The sequence below is a fragment of the Herpailurus yagouaroundi genome, unplaced genomic scaffold (genome assembly GCF_014898765.1).
Source record: "Herpailurus yagouaroundi ecotype Mexico unplaced genomic scaffold, PumYag 206, whole genome shotgun sequence".
In the NCBI taxonomy this organism is placed as follows: domain Eukaryota; kingdom Metazoa; phylum Chordata; class Mammalia; order Carnivora; family Felidae; genus Herpailurus; species Herpailurus yagouaroundi.
The window spans coordinates 4604618-4621381 of NW_024412437.1; the positions used below are offsets into that span (position 1 = coordinate 4604618).

Below are 16764 nucleotides of genomic sequence, written 5' to 3' on the forward strand. Positions count from 1 at the left end.
CCAGATGTGCTCTTGGCACGTTTGAACTGGAATCCAGCCAAGGGTCACGTATTACATTTGGGTTGTCTCTTTAGTGTCCTTTAGTGTAGAATATCCCCCACTATGCCACTTTTTGCTCGGATATTGACTTTTTGAAGAACTACACCAGTTGTGGTGGAGTGTCGTAGAATGTTGTCAGATGGTTTGTTAAGATTATTTCCTTGTGGTGTCAGTTAATCTGTTCTGTCAGCTGTATTTCCTGTAACCTGGAAATTAGGTCCAGAGGCATGATGAGATTCAGGTTCAATGCTCTTGATGAGAATCCTTGATGATATCAACTTCACATACTTCACAACTTCACATTGGGAGACCCACATGGCCAGTTGCGACATTAAGTGTAATCACGTTCCTTGAGGGCAAGAAAATGGTTAGACTTCTTTTATATTTCTCCACGGTGTCTAAAAAAGAAGGCTGGGCATCCAGTATTGTGTAGTAGATACAGCCGATTCTTGTCATTGGCAATAGTTACTCTATAAAGTCACCGCGAACGCTGGATCGCGGAATACCGAACCATTGCTTCTAGGGGATCTGCAGAGTTAGACTCCTGTGAGCCTCTGGTTACATTTTTGCCAACAGATCACTACAGAACCTTGTTTTGTCCTTGTGTGTTTCTGTTTAAAGACTTCTTGTGTACTGTGGTTTTTGATTCGTTAACACGGAGCTCATGGCAGACCGCACCGTAACTCGTTCCTGAATGAAGCTTGTCGAACACTTGTATTTGCTCCATGAGGCACATCACAGCCTTTTTGCACTTGGGAGCGGTAGGCAGCCCTTCAGTCTTACTCTTGGGGACCATTTGACAGAGCAAAATCACCAACAGAAAGCACAGAAATGCCAAAACTGTAGCACTCAATGGACGGTGGAGAGGAAGGCACTCGCTTGCAGTACGAGAGCCACACCAAGGAGGCCGCCTTCTTCAGCCTCAGCTAGGGATGTGCATGTTGCAAAACACAAAGTTTTGGAGCACCTTGGAATGTCCACGAGTGACCGCTTAAGAGCCACGGGTATTGATTTTAGAGATACAAATTTTAGTGACTGGGTGAATGCAAAGTGTGGGATAAACAGGATCAACAGGATCCACTAAATATTCTGGATGAAGACAATTTGAATTAGCTGTGTGACCTTGAATTAGTTGCACGACCCTTCTGAGCTTCATTTTCCTCAGCTGGTCTTGGAGCTTTTCCCAGCCCTGGGATCCTAGGGACTGGGTGGGAATCGAGCTTCTCTCGGTTTGGCTTTCTGGGGATAGACGGACCCCATCACCTTTCTTTCTGTGCAGGTTTGTGGATTTCCATGCAGCTGCCTCCACCTGCTCCCCCTCCAGGGCCTCCCTGCTCACCGGACGGCTCGGCCTTCGCAATGGAGTCACGCACAACTTTGCGGTCACTTCCGTGGGGGGTCTTCCGCTCAATGAGACCACCTTGGCTGAGGTGCTGCGGCAAGCTGGCTATGTCACTGGGATGATAGGTAACCCTGGAGCTCCGCAGCCGGGACCCCCACCTCCCATAGCACTTATGGGGTGCCCGCTTTGTGTTTGGGTAGCCCCAACGTGCCACCACCCTCTTCTGTTCCTGTCTGCTTTTTGTTGATTTCCTGCTGTCAATGTTAGGAAGGCTCTCAGCTATAAGTAACTGAAGAGATCTAACAGGGAACCAAAACCATCAATGGAGTGGTTTTCCTCCCATTGTAACAACTTAGAGGCGAGTGATTGCTTTCATTGGCTGCGCGGCTCAAGGAAACCATTTCTGTTTTTTCTGCTCTTTTTGTCCTCCGGCTTGTTGCCTCTTGGTTGCAACAGAGCTGCTCAGTACCGTTCACCATAATTTGGCCTCAAGGAAGGAGAAACAGACGGGAGGAGGTGCCAGCCTCCCGTGGCCTCCTGTATTCACTTCTCCTGAGAGAGCGAATCTGTTCTCAGACACTCCCCCTCCCTCCGGGCAGAAACGCACTTAAATCTTCTCGGTGGATTTCTATGGCCACACCTTGCCGCTGGGAAAACTGGGGTTAGGATTACAATGATCAACTTGGCTTTGGGCACGGGTCTCCGATCCCCTGAACAAAACCGAAGTTCTGTGAGCAGGACAAGTGGGGGCATGGGTGTAAGGTAGGCAAACAGCGGCATCTGCCACGCCGTCCAGTGGCTTCCTTTCTCAAATTTCTGGAGGCACCTCTTACTCAACATGTGCTACACGCCAGGTAGTGAGCTAAGTTTTTCTTTGCATCAGGGTAGGGAGATCCCTTGTGAGATGATAATTTCCCCCAGGATGTATGTTCGAAGATTGACTTTCAGACGGGTGGAGAGACCTGTTCAGTGTCGCCCACCCTGTGGCGGGAGGATCTAGACAGGTGTCTCTGCCCAGCCTCCCTCCGATGCTTTGCTCCACCTAGACAGGTGTCTCTGCCCAGCCTCCCTCCAGAGGCCAAGGCAACGCAGCAGTCCCAACAGCACCCTTAGGCTGCCTGTGCTTGTTGTTCTGACTTTCCAAGAGCTGGGTCCACTGGGATTCCTGCCTCCCTACTTACACGACGTGGCAAGGGAGGGTTTCCAACAAACAGGATGGCGGCGAGGGTCCCTGTGGGGGTGTTCTTGATGCCTGGAGCGCCCGTGTTAACCTGTAGGAGGCTCTGGTTTCTGGTATCGGCCCCACCTTCTCCTCTGGATCGAGGAGCCCCACATACTTTTACAGAAGGTCAGACTGGAGCCTGGCATTCATTGGCCCAGGCGGGCGAGCCCCAGGGGGAGGGGCTACAAACTAAGATCTCTCCTTTTCCATCCCTTCCTGCCCGTACCCCGGAGGTAAATTACCCTGAAGCTCCCACGAGGGGCTGAGTATCCTTATTGGCCCCATCACACGCATCCCTGTCGTGGTCACAGCCTGGAAGGGTTTGGCCCCTGGGACTCGGCTGGGCTGTACCTGAGCTGGGTTTGCTGTGGCTTGCCCTTCCCTCTTCATACCCTTGAACTCCCCGTGAGCCACTGATTGCACATTAACTCTCCCTTCCCCATCCGGTCTACCTTTTGCGTCTTAGAGACTGGATATTCGGCCACGTTGTGTTGTGATTATGAGTTCCCTGTAAGCATGCTTGTGGGAAAAACAAAACACCCACCGAAGCGATCTCAAGACCGTGGGCACCACCCACACTTTGCTTCTAACCTTGGTTTAGGGTCTTGTATACATACCACTAGGTCCTCCTTTTAACCCCTTCCTCATATCTTATATTTCTTCTTTTGACATTTTTTTAAAGTTGTATTTATTTATTTTGAGAGAGAGAGAGAGAGAGAGTACCAAGCAGGCTCCTCATTGTGAGCCCAATGCGGGGCTTGAACCCACGAACCACAAGATCATGACCTGAACTGAAGTCGGACTCTTAACCGACTGAGCCACCCAGGGGCCCCTTGTTTTATATCTCTGTGTAATACAATTTTACCTATTTATTAGAATTTTAATGATCTTAGAAATAGCTTAAACATTTTACTTATATATTTTTTAATTTTTCTTAGTGCTTATTTTTGAGGGAGAGAGAGAGAGACAGAGCATGAGCAGGGGAAGGGCAGAAAGAGAGAGGGAGACACAGAATGTGAAGCAGGCTCCAGGCTCTGAGCTGTCAGCACAGAGCCCGACGCGGGGCTCGAACTCACAAACGGCGAGATCATGACGGGAGCCAAAGTCAGAGGCTTAACCGACTGAGCCACCTTATTTTATAAGGTGCCCCTTATTTTATAGTTCTGTGTAATACATTTTATCTACTTCTTAGAATTTTAATAATCTTAGAAACAGCTTAAACATTTTAATATAATTTTGGATTTCCACGTGATGCTTAATCCAAGCCTTCCACATGAGTGCTTAACCCATTTCCCCTCTATCTTATGTTACATTTTTTTTTTCAAACCCACAGAGCGGTTGCAAAAAGGGAATAATAGACACCCCTGTACCATTTACCTGGATTCCCTGGTTATTACCTTTTGCTGCATGCATTTGTCTCTAAAAAAGAGTTTGGTAGTATTTCATCGAGGCTTCGCAAAGTAACTTGCTTCAGCCACAGTCCTGTGGTTGCCTGTTTCTTTCTTTCCCTTGGGCATCATTCAGTGCTGCCGCTGTTAAGATCTGTGTACCGCGTTCTCTGCCCCTTGCCCCGTGTCTGGTTTCCCTGGGATCCCTGCTTCTCAAAGCGGAATTAGCAGGTCAGAAAGCCCAAACGTGGTCAGAGTTTTTGCCGCACATCACCCAGTCATTCTCCCCAAAGAAACGCATTTACAGAGCGAGGCGCAGCCGTGAATTTTAACTTCCTCCTTTGCTGTCCAGGTGAGGGTCTCTTCACTGGGGCAGCAGCAGGCCGGGGTGGGGAGTGGGGAGGTGGTCCCTGTGCAGGCTCCGCGGGCTGCTGATGTTGGTCAGAGAGCATGATGAAACCAGGAGGGAACCAGGCATCTCCAAGTCTACCTGGAGCGCACACCTGTCCTCCGAGCTTTGGCAGGGGCCCCAGCGCAGGAGGGTAGAGCAGGTGCAGTGGGCTACATGGGGTCGCTGTGGGCACTGAATGCTCGTAGAGGAGCAGAAGCTCAGCCTGCTGGCTTCTCTGGGCCCTTGGGAAAGGCTTGTCTTCCTTTTCTCTCTGTGCTTTCCTGGGTAGAACCTGACTCATCCTGCCTCCCTCTCAGTCCCAGAGAGCGAGGCTTGGCTTTCACACAGCATTTACAGCCTCTCTTTGCTCGTCCTCAGGAAAGGACAGCACTGATGGGGAACTGAGTATGTGATCAGCTGGGAGCCCCCACGGGGATTCGTCTGAAAGTCTCTCTCTTGCTTTCCTACAGGCAAATGGCATCTCGGGCACCATGGATCTTACCACCCCAACTTCCGCGGTAAGAATTCTTTGGGGAATTTGTTACCTGGGAAACAGGAAGTAAAGATCTTGGTGTAAAAGGATTCCATTAACATTTAAGCCATCCTGCGCCTGGGGTACACCTCTCCTGAGTTAGGACATCTTTATTCACAGGGTCACTTAGGTGCATTTGGGGGACCCAGGGCTCCCCTTGGTGTCATGCCCTTCTCGCGTGGCATCTTTCCTGGACACCCCCCTCTTTGGTGTCTGCTTGCCCTTTCTGGCCTTCTCATCGTGAGCCCATCCGTGGCCACGTCTCAGGGCACATTTGGCCCCGTGAGGTCCAGACATGTCCAGTGTCATAGCAAGTACAAATTGTCCCGAGGGTTCACAGAAGCAGATCATCCACCCAAACGGGAGATGCTCTCTCTTGCCTTCTTCCTGCAGCCGTTCACCGCCTCAGATTTCCGACGCTCGGGGCCTTGGAGCATAGGCCAAGATCGAGCTGCCTGAGCCAACGATCTGAAAGTCAGTGTGCTGACGGATAAGCTCTCTGAATGTCCAATTCACCGAATTTTCGATGGCTTTCCAAAGTTGTGGTTTTTGTCTCTGCTCTCCCCCTGACCTGCCTCTTCCATTTCATATGAGAGTCCTCCTCGGACTTTCTCTTCAAGGCAGTTGATCATTACGTCAACTTCCATGGCTTCTCCCCTGTCGCTACTTGGCATGCGCTTCTCTGCTACCCTGCTATTAGAGAAACAAATGGATGGCTTTCTCCTTGAACACGGTTCTCTATTTTGTAGACTTCTCCCCTCCTCCGTCCCAATGCCTCCCTCTATTTCCATGCAATGTTCTCTCCTAGACATGGGGGAACGTGTGTCTGAAGATCTTTGCGTTTGGAGAATGGCTTTCAGAGAACCAGCCTGCAACCAGCCTTCAGCCTCGGGCTCCCGCTGGGAGAGCACCCTCTCCAACTCCCTCCGCCTCTCCGGTGCTCCTTCCTCCCCCTCTCTTCCCTTGTGCCCCATTTTCCAGTTGGGCTGCCATGGCATCTTCTACATGTGCTTTTTAAGAACGGCAGGTGAAGGAAGTGTGGACCTGGCTTTTCCACTGACTAAAAATTAGTGCAGAACTTACTTTTCCCACTTGGTCGTTCTTCCTCCTTGACAAGTGAGGAGGTTGAACCAGATCAGGGTGTCGACACCTTGAGTGCGTATTTCTGGAGTTCCTGTGATGAGGGATACTGAGAGTGGATCTTGCTCAGCAGGAAGTGGTGCCATCTTGGATTCGTGGCGTCTGCCATTGGGACTGAGAAGCGAGAGCACCTGCCATATACTTGTGCCCCTGGACCAGATAGTCTGGAAAGGCTTGCCGACTTGGGCATTCTGAGGTGCCTTGTTTCCCATCTCCAGGTTTACTCATATCGCCTCCTGCTTCTTGTATCTCTTCCCTGGTACCCTGTCCTGGTTCTCCATTCCCCGCATCCCAACCTTTTACAGTTTCATCTATATATCTTGCTTCCCCTTCAGTCTCTTGAGGGCAGTCTCTTTTCTTCCTTGAAGTACCATGCATGTTCTTGATTTTCATCAAATGCTTACTGAGTGTGTTCATAAATGCCCCGGGATGGTAGGTGTTCAATAATTCTCTCCACTTCCTCCCACTCTGGGTTAACTCTAATCCCAAGATGTTTTGCAAATCTAGTCTTACAGCCAGAACCCAGCAAAGAGTTTTCTTTGCATACTACAAAGGGATATTAATCAAATCCTCTTTTAATTATATACTCCACAGCACTGCAGTATTAAATCATGGAAAATTAAATTTTTGTCCTGGGTGTAAGAATGCAGGCTCACAGCACAGAAGCCAAGTGGGGGTGCTCACCGATTGCTTCTCTTCCAGGTTTTGATTACTACTTTGGAATCCCATACAGCCACGACATGGGCTGCACCGATACCCCGGGCTACAACCACCCTCCTTGTCCAGCGTGTCCACGGGGGGACGGGGACGGACCGTCAAGGTAATCCGATCCAAGGAACAGAGAGTGGGCTCCAGAGCAAGGTGAAGTCCTAAGGGTGTAGTCCCCCAGGAGGGGGCGGGGAAGGGAAGCCTTAGCTGGCTCATGAATAACACGGTAGTTAACATAATAATGGCCGTTTATTGAGAAATTGTCACGGGCTCTGGAAGCCGTGGGACCACTGCGTGCGGTGGGTATTTATCCTGACCTTGCAAGTAAGGAAACCAGTGAAGGTACAGGGAAGTGCCCGCTTGCCCAGGTCACCCCGGAGCTGTAAGAGGTAGAGACACGGGTTCCCCGTCTGGGTCCCTCTGAGTCTAGACCCTACTCGCTGCACGAAGGGTGGTCGCTGGCCCAGCAGCGTGGCGGTCATCCGGGTGCCTGTTAGAAAAGCAGAATTTCAGACGCCCACCCCTCCATCCCAGGCCTCCCTTTTCGCAAGACGCCAGGTGGCTTCGTGTGCACGTCGCAGGGGGAGAAGTGAAGTGTGATACGTCTCGTCGCTGCCCTCCTTACCAGCTGCGGCTTGGGGGGCACATCTGTGGTCACACTTGGTATGACATGTCAGCCAGGCCCCTTTAAATCCATGTTAAATCGAATAGAAAAGAAAAGGGGGGGGTGGCTTAGTGGGAGACGGGGGGGGGGGGGGGGGGAGATATTTTAGCTGATGGTGGAGTTGCCACAAGGTCATAAAAACCTAAAACACGTGACACCAACGATGGGGTTAGCATGAGGATGCCCAGTAGAGTCATAACCTTTTCCTCTTTTTCACAGACTGTGGCCGTGACGATTATTGACCCCAGTCTCACCTTGTCCCCCAAGCTTTTGTAAGGGGGGGCGGGGTTTGCATCAAAGCGTGATGAGGGATTTTCGTCTCTTTCCGATGCTTATCTGCACCACGAGGACAGAGTGCCTCCCGGAGATGGCTCTCAGTACCCTTCCTCTCTCCACGTTTCTCGGCTTCTCTCCTGGTCCCCTGGCGGCCAGGGCAGAGGGCCTCGGTGTTTATGGAGTTGCTAGTATGCCGTACAACGTGCAAAGTGCTAACCATTTGTTGTCTTGTTTGGCCCTTTCAGAGGGCAGGGGCGCGCTGCAGGGGAGGAGTCGGGCTCTGAGAGCTTAGGTGGGGGCGCCTGGGGTTTAGTCAACTAAGCTCCCGACTCTTGATTTCGGCTCAGGTCGTGATCTCCCGGTTCGTGAGTTGGAGCCCCTCGTCTGGCTCTGCACTGACAGGGCGGAGCCTGCTTGGGATTTTCTGTCTCTCCCTCTCTCTCTGCCCCTCCCCTGCTCCCTCAAAATAAATAAATAAATAAATAAATAAATCAACTTAAAAAAAATAAAAAAGAATCGACAGGCGCCTGGGTGGCTCAGTTAGTTCAGCATCTGACTTCGGCTCAGGTCGTGATCTCATGGTTCGTGAGTTGGAGCCCCACGTTGGGCTCCGTGCTGACGGCTCAGAGCCTGGAGCCTGCTTCGGATTCTGCGTCTCCCTCTCTCTCTGCCCCTCCCCTGCTTGCACCTGTGTCTCTCTGTCTCTCTCAAAAATTAATAAACATTAAAAAAAAAAACAGAATCTTGCTTTAAAAATAAAAAAAAGCTTAGGTGATTTGCCACGGTCACGGCCAGAGTCCCAATTCAGCCACATGTGTTGGGACATTCGCATGCGAGGTTCGTCTCCATCTATAAGACCAAGGGCTGAGGGTTTTTTTGTTGTTTTTTTTTCAGGAGATAAAACTGGTTTGACCCCCACTTTTTCCAATGGCTAAAGCTTCTCCCAATTCTCCTAACATGGTTTGAAACTTTTTAGTTGTCCCTGGCCATCTGTGTTTTTGTTAGATGTCATGTCACACAGAGTCCCGATGGCCGACCTAGGAAAGCACCAAGCATTAGCACCCCAGAGATGGAAGGCGTCATTTAGGGAGGTCAGTGGAGAGAGCCAGGGATGGGGGCTATTCATTGGCTATGGGACTCTGCTTGAGTAATTTAGTTTGTTTGGACCTCAGTTTCTCTCCCGACAAAATGGGAGGAACGATTTCTGTAGCTCACGGAAGCCTTTGTGAGCTTTGCGGAGCGGCCAGGCCTGTCTGAGGAGCATAATCGTTGTTGGCAGAGAAGAGAAGGTGTTTTATTGGTTTTACCCTTGGAGGAAATGGCAGACTGGACAAATCATCTGGGGCCAGGTTATTAAGTGTTTTGTCTTTACGTGTGTTGCCGCATAAAAGCATTTTGTTCTACACCACGGCTGTTTCAATCGCGGAAATGAATGCTGTCTGTGGTTCCCGCACAGGACCCACGAGAGGGACTGTTACACGGACGTGGCCCTTCCTCTGTATGAAAACCTCAACATCGTGGAGCAGCCGGTGAACCTGAGCGGTCTCGCGCAGAAATATGCGCAGAAAGCTACCCAGTTCATCCAACACGCGAGGTAAGGAGTCCCCTGGTCCCCACGTGCTGTCCCCTGGCCTCAGCATTCCCCCCAGCCGTGGTGGCGTTCCCCTGTCCCACAAAGATGGATACATGGCGTGTCCCCTGGAAATGAAGCTGGAGAAGAGCCTCCCCTGGAATCTCCAGGCCTGGGGTAGAAATTCCGCAGGGGTGTTCCCAGAGTTCCTAGGAACCCTCCCATCTCCCTGCTCAGATCACGCTCTACTGTCCTCTCCTATAAGCTCTGGACGGGAGGGTCTGCCTCTGTATTCTGGGCGCTCAAGGCATTTGTTGATTCATTAATTGACAGGGTGTATTAGCTTCTTGTTGCTGCTGTAACAAACGTACCACCACCTTATTGGCTAAAACAACAGCAGTTTATTCTCCTGTAGTCCTGGAGGCTGGACACCCAAAATGAGTCTCATGGGGCTAAAATCAAAGGTATCAACACGGCTGTTTCCTTCTGGAGATTCCAGGGGAGAAATGTTTCTTGTCTTTTCTGTCTTCCTTTTTTTTTTTTTTTTTTTTTAAGTTTATTTATTTATCTTGAGAGAGAGAAAGAGCATGCGCACATGGGGGAGGGGCAGAGCGAGCGGCAAAGAGAGAATCCCAAGCGCTTACAGCGCAGAGCCCAGTGCGGGGGCTTGATCTCACAAACCGTGAGACTGTGACCCGAGCCGAAATCAAGAGTCGGAGGCTTAACCCACCGAGCCACCCAGGCACCCCGCCTCTTCTGTCTTCTGGTGGCTGCTGGCATCCCTTGGCTTCCGGCCACGTGATTCTACTCTCCACTTCTATTGTCCCTTTGCCTTCTTGTCTTCTGTAGTCCAATCTCCCTCTGTCTCCCTCTTTTAAGGACACTTGTGATTATATTTAAGGTCTTCCATAATTATTGTGATTATATATAAGAATCTCCCTATCTCAAGATCCTTAATTCAGTGGCATCGCCACTCACAGTTTCCAGCGATGAGACCCTAGATACGTTTGGGGGCCGTTATTCAATATAATGCACACGGGTTGCAAATTCCAGCATCTAGGGGGCCCTGCTCGCTAACCGGACAGAGGGAAGCAGACTGAGTGTAAGGCTTCAGGGAGCGGTGAGCCCTTGAAAGCCCAGGCCACACACAAGACACCTGGCCCTTGCGTGAAATCCCCTGATCCTTCAGTGTTAGAAATGACTCGTTAAAAATAACAAAGAGCAGAAACCGTGCCACGGCGTGCGCCCCGGCCCGGTGCAGATACACAGACGGTGGGGGGCAGGCACGTGCCCACACGGTCACCCCCACCCCATCACTTCAGCCCTGCCCTGACCCTTCACAGCTGCCTTTTCTCTGGCCTCTCATGAGCCCCTGTGTGCACGGCTCAACTTTCTCCCAAGACTGCAGACTCCTCCAGGGCAGTGGAACAGCTTCCAGCAGTTTCTCTCGTATGCCCCACAGCCTTAACCTCAGAGGGCAAGAAATAACATGCCGGGTGCCTGTTTGCCTGTGCAGAATAAAAAACAGACTCCACCTGTGGAAAACAGATCACATCAGTCCTTGAACGTGCAAGGATGCCCCCAAGCCCTTGCTCAACCACCGATTTTTCTGGAGAGCAGGGCTACAGGCGGAGCAGAGGCAGCAATTTTTTCTTGATAATAAAACCTACTTACGGCCTAAATCTGGAGGGCAGCCTATTGGGGCTTCAGGGATTGCATCTTATAAGTTTTTCGGGCCTTCCTGAGAAACACTGGCTTATTTTCAGATGGCTCATGTAAACGGGCAAAGCTCCTTCGCCCATCTGGAGGGTTGAACACGTCTGTGCTCCCTGGGGCTGCGAGATGGTTCAGCTCCCCGTGCCCTGTGACAGGTGGATGCTTCATGGCTGGGGGGGGGGACAGTTCAGTCCTGCTTTTGCTGCGCTTTGGACAGCACAGGTGTCCGAGGAGGGGTAGCGGCCGGCTGGGGACTGCTGAATGCTCTCCAGGGGGCACGGGCTGTTCCTCCACCAGTCAGCTCCAGAACAGAAAATTCCACGAACAATCTCCTTATCGTACGAAGGAGGTGAAGAGTTTTGCTGATTTATTAATCAGTTATTAAGAGAAAAGTCACATGAACCCCGTTGTCTTTTAACTTTACGGGAAACAATCCTGAGGCGTGCTGATTTCTTTAGGATCTGACTTGCCAATTCATCCATGACTTTTGGAGCATCAGCAAGAAAGGTCCCTAGATCTGTACTCCTCCTGTGTGACCCCTGCCCCCAGGGCCTGGGCCCCACTCTCCCCACCCGGACCTGTTTGTCAAAACCGCCAGGAGTCCCTAGGGTGGGATTTCCCACTTCTTCTCGGCAGGAAGCCCACCTAGACTTCTTTGAAAGTTTTTACTTAGATCTTTAGTTGAATTTAAATTTGTTTATTTATTTATTTTGAGAGAGAGAGTGAGCGAGAGCAGGGGAGGGGCAGAGAGAGAGAGAGAGAGAGAGAGGGAGAGAGGGGGTCCCAAGCAGGCTCCACACTGTCAGCAGAGAGCGCGACGTGGGGCTCAAACTACTGAACCCCGAGATCACGCCCTGAGCCGAAACCAAGAGGCAGACGCTTAACCGGCTTCCCAGATCTTTAGTTGAATTTATTCCCTTGACCTGGCAGCATGCCCAAAGCTAACCCTTGATTTAGATGCTTTAGAGAGCAAGCAAAGCTCCTCATTAGCCAAAAAAAAAAAAAAAAAAGAGAGAGCAGATGTCATGGGCTCCTGGGTCACAGAGTTGCCAGTCTCCCACACCTCCCAGCCTCTGGGACTGAGAATACAGGGCCCAGCAAGGGGGGCGGTGCTGGGCCTCGGTGTGAACCAAAGCTTAGGATATTTGAAATCAGGGCACGTGGCCAACGTGGCGGGGCCTTCATCACTCAGAACGAGTCCCAGAGATACACAGGTGACAAATAAGCACCTCCCCCACCCCAACCCCGCCTGCCTGGACTGGAGCCCAGGACCCCTGTCAAGGTCTCGGTCCCCTCCTGTACTTGTCTCGAGCCCACCCCACCCCGCTCTCCCCCTGCTGGTCTGCCCCTCACCTGCCCCTCACCCAGCACCCACCTACACCAACCTGTCACCGGCCTCAGGGCTCCAAGCTCGTGCCTGGCCCCCCCGCCCCTTCTAGCCCCTCTCTCGTGTGCGAATGCTCCGATGAATACAGAGCGAGGGCAAGGTGAGCTAGCAGATAGCTGGGCAGTGGGGCCTGGTGTCTTCCTCTCCTGCAGGGTCTCCCCAGTGCCGTTCCACCTGCCTCCAGTGGCCACCTGCACCGCCCGCCTGTAGATCCCGTCCTGCAGGCGTCACCATCCTAGCGATCTCTTGCCTCACCCCAAAGGCGGCTCGGTCCCCCCAGTCACACCGTCCTACAGCGCCCTGCGTATAGTCCTCCTCCGTCGCTCCTGCTAATCTGTAAATAATTACCTGATTAATTTTTCAGTTGCATTTTCCTCTCCTGTTTCCAATCAGATGTTAAGCTCCAAGGAGGTGGAAATCATATCTATCATGTTCCTTGCTCTATTTCAGTGCCTGGCGTCTAGTTGGAGCTTCATAAATATTCATCGAATGAGTGAATAATGAGTGAGGGACTTTATCTCGCCCTAAAGATGTGCCCGGTGTTGTGCTAGGGATACAAACAGGAATTAGATCTGTCCTTGCTTTTGAGTAGCTCCCAGGCTAGTGGGGAGACAGAATTGTGGAAAGCTGGCTTTAACACAGGTTGTGTCATCAGTGCTGATGAGTATGGTGAAGGAGGGGGGAAGAGAGGGGCCGGGAGCAGGAGGCCATCCAGGACCTGGGAGCAGAGGAGGCGTGTTGGTGGCATTTGAGCTGGATCTTAAGAATCGACTAAGTGTTTTTAGGCAAAACACCAGGGAGGTTACTGCCGGGAGAGGAATAGCGTGACCAAGGCACGGGAGGGCCGAAGGTGAAGTGTGCGAGAAGCTGGCATATAGAGAAAGAGTCTCGAAGCAGGAAGGAGGCGAAGGCTGGAAGGGACCCAGGTTGGGACGGAGTCTGTATTCCCTATTGAGGTTCCGCGTCGAGTCCCAGAGCCCGGGAGGCGCAGGGGACGGGCAACTCCGTGACCCAGGAGCCCATGACATCTGCTCTCTCCTTTTTTGCCAGTAAAGAGCTTTGCTTGCTGTTTAATTTTTTTTTTTTTAAACGTTTATTTATTTTTGGGACAGAGAGAGACAGAGCATGAACGGGGGAGGGGCAGAGAGAGAGGGAGACACAGAATCGGAACCAGGCTCCAGGCTCCGAGCCATCAGCCCAGAGCCTGACGCGGGGCTCGAACTCACGGACCGCGAGATCGTGACCCGGCTGAAGTCGGATGCTTAACCGACTGCGCCACCCAGGCGCCCCTGCTTGCTGTTTAAAATCAAGCCCCTGTGCCCTTCTGAAGTAGGGAACTGGGTTCAAGTGTGGGTGTGAGAATGCTGTCTGTAACGCTGAAGGTCAGAGAAAGGCGGAGAAGTGTCGGAGCGAGTCCAAGCCAAGGGAGACCTCTTGTCCGAGGCTGGAAACCAACCAGGCAGGTGTCTGCTCCTTCTGGCCCTCCGGCCGGGCGCCCACTGGACACCTTCCATGGGACGTGGGGGCCCCTCACCTGCCACTTTCTATTTCAGATCAGATGGTTTTCTCCGGATTCGGCTGTCCTGGGTTTTTTGTTTTTTGTTTTTGAGTTTATTTATTTATTTATTTTGAGAGAGAGTGAGTGTGAGCAGGGGAGGGGCAGAGAGAGAGACAGAGACAGAGAGAGGCTCCAAGGTCAGCACAGAGCCCCACGTGGGGCTCAGTCCCACAACCTTGAGATCACGACTTGAACCGAAATTGAGCTGGACGGTTAACCGACTGAGCCACCCAGGCGCCCCTGGCTGTCCTGGGTTTTAATCTTTAGCACATCTCCACGCCGTGCCCTGTCCTCTCTCTCCTGGAATGTCCTGTCTGGCATCTTACTTTTTTTTTTTTTTTCCTTCTCTGCTCACCACTCCACTCATTCTGCCACACAAATAATATGTGTTCCCTTCAGAAATCTCTGAAAACAGAGACCAACAGATAGGGAACAGAAAAATCACCCTAAATGCCACCTCCCAGACATAACCCCTTTCGGTAGATTTGAGCAAGTTTTCCTAGCCTCATTCTGTGCTGAGGCATAGACACACACACACACACACACACACACACACACACACACACATTTTTAAACAAAAATGGAATCATACTGTTTTATAATCAACCTATTTCTTTACTGGAAAGCAACTGACCTTCTCCACTTTTTATTTTTTATGCAGCACAGAGCCTGTGGAAGGGGTGGCTTGGGGGATAGACACCCCCAGGGAGCCAGTTTTATGTGGTTTCGTTTCCTCCAGACGTTAACTTTCTGAATTCCAGCACGGCATCAGGGTGCAGGGAAGGAGGTATATCCCTGGGCACCATGCATCATGTGTTACTCGGAATTATCAATAAAAAGACTACCGTTTATTAAATGCTTACTACAGGCAGTTAATAATCACAGCTTTATCAGGGAGGTATAATCGTCCCTATTGTACAGACAACAGAGGTTAAGTTAACTGCCCAGGGTCCCACGGCCATGAAATAAAAATTCCAGGGATTTGGGTATAGGTCTCAGAGTCTAGGCTGCCTTGTCTCTGAATTGCACATGTCTCTCAGCCACTGGCCCGGGGTGCTGACGGGACTTGGATCATGGGCAGGAGTCTGGGACATGATGACAGGAATGGGACAGTATGGGCAGCGGGACCCTGCCCTCCACATCAGCCCACACGTGCGGTGAGCTCGTAAACGTGTAACAGCCAGCACTCTGGGGGAAAAAAAAAAGCCCTGATTTGGAACATTTGCCCATTTCTGTAGTATGAATACTCTCACCGCGACTAATTTCAGGCCACCAGAAGATGTCACTGAATGTGGAGTTGGTAAGAGATGTGCAGGGGGACCCTGCCAGATGGTATTTCTGTCACACGGATACAACAGATCATCTCGACGTGGAATGTAGTAGAATGATCGGGATGTGATAAGTCATAAGAATGTGTTGCCTTTGTTTTTCATGTAATTTATTTGATCGTAAGTTTGTATCATTTAATTTTTAACGATGGCCATGTTTAACAACTGGCTTCACAATTCCTGAAATTGGACCCAGCTCCGTCCAGCATGCCACTGCAATATGGTAGCGACCTGTTAGAAAAAGGCGCCCCCTCTGGGTGGGTGCAGATCTCTGCCTGGGGAACACAGCTTGGCCGGTGGATTGTGGGCTGGAATTAGGTATCGATTCATTTTCTCAGCAGGACGTCCTGGTGCAGGACAAACCTATGCAACTGTACCTTATTGTCTGTGGGAGAGCAGTCAACAGACGTCAGTCAGCACTATCCAATAGAACCCTCCCCAAGGATAAAAACGTTCTCTATCTGTGCATTTCAAGATGTAGCCAACCAGCCACTTGTGGCTACCAAACATTGGAGATACTCAGCTAGGGCAACTGAAACACTGAATTAAATATATATATATATACGTATATATGTACGTATACATATATACGTATATATATATGTATATATACGTATGTATATGTATATGTATACATATATATGTATACATATATATGTGTATATATATATATATATATAAATTTTATATATGTATATGTAGTGGGAAATACGCATATCACAGAATTTACCTTTCCAAGTATGCAGTTCGGTGGCTTTGTGTACATTTACATTGTCGTGCACCTGTCACCACGGTGCATGTCCAGAATTTTCTTCAGCATCCCAAACTGAAACTCTGTGCTCACTAAACAGCAACTCCCTGTTTCCCCCATCCCTCCAAGTCCCTGGTACCCACCAATCTAGTTTCTGTCTCTATGAAGTTCACTACTCTAGGTAGCTTCTATAGATGGAATCATACAGTATTTTGCCCTTTGGCGATTGGCTTATTTCACTTAGCACTGTCTTCAAGGCTCATTTCTGTTGTGGCAGGTGAGACATGGAATTCTTATAATTGTTTGTTCTTTTTCATTTACATTCTCGTGAGTTAACACCCAGTGCAATATTGGTTTCAGGAGGAGAACTCAGTGATTCTTCACTTACAACATCCAGTACTCATCACAGCAAGTGCCCTCCTTAGGACCCGTCACCCATCTAGCCCATCCCCCGCCCGCCGAATGCTTAATTTTATTTAACTTTCATTAATTGAATCCTAAACAGCCACATGTGACTCCCATGACTGCTGCGTTGGACAGTGCCACCCTAGAAATGTTGCAGAGAAACTGTTGGTTGAAATGAAGAAGGAGAGGCCCCTGTCGTGGGACATGTGTCCTGAGTTTTATGACCGACAGAGAGCAGAGTACAGGCAAAGCGGGCGTCCCTTGTCCCCTACCAAGGGTCTGCTCCCCTTCCCCCCCCCCCCCCCCCAGCCCCGGGGTCCAGGATGCAGGGGGCTCCGCAGGGTGCA

General features: G+C 50.6%; 1 protein-coding gene across 5 annotated transcripts in view; it reads left to right on the forward strand.

Annotated features, from left to right (window-relative positions):
- The window catches only part of ARSG (arylsulfatase G), a 109655-nt gene that overhangs the window by 60782 nt on the left and 32109 nt on the right, over positions 1 to 16764 (forward strand). For 3 of the 5 annotated variants that reach the window (XM_040452185.1, XM_040452190.1, XM_040452189.1), the window contains exons 3-6: positions 1319 to 1506; positions 4853 to 4900; positions 6757 to 6874; positions 9123 to 9296. In XM_040452185.1, coding sequence (XP_040308119.1) covers positions 1319 to 1506; positions 4853 to 4900; positions 6757 to 6874; positions 9123 to 9296 — 528 coding nt within the window. The remainder of the gene's footprint in view (positions 1 to 1318; positions 1507 to 4852; positions 4901 to 6756; positions 6875 to 9122; positions 9297 to 16764) is intronic. The other 2 variants (XM_040452186.1, XM_040452188.1) reach the window with 2 other exon arrangements.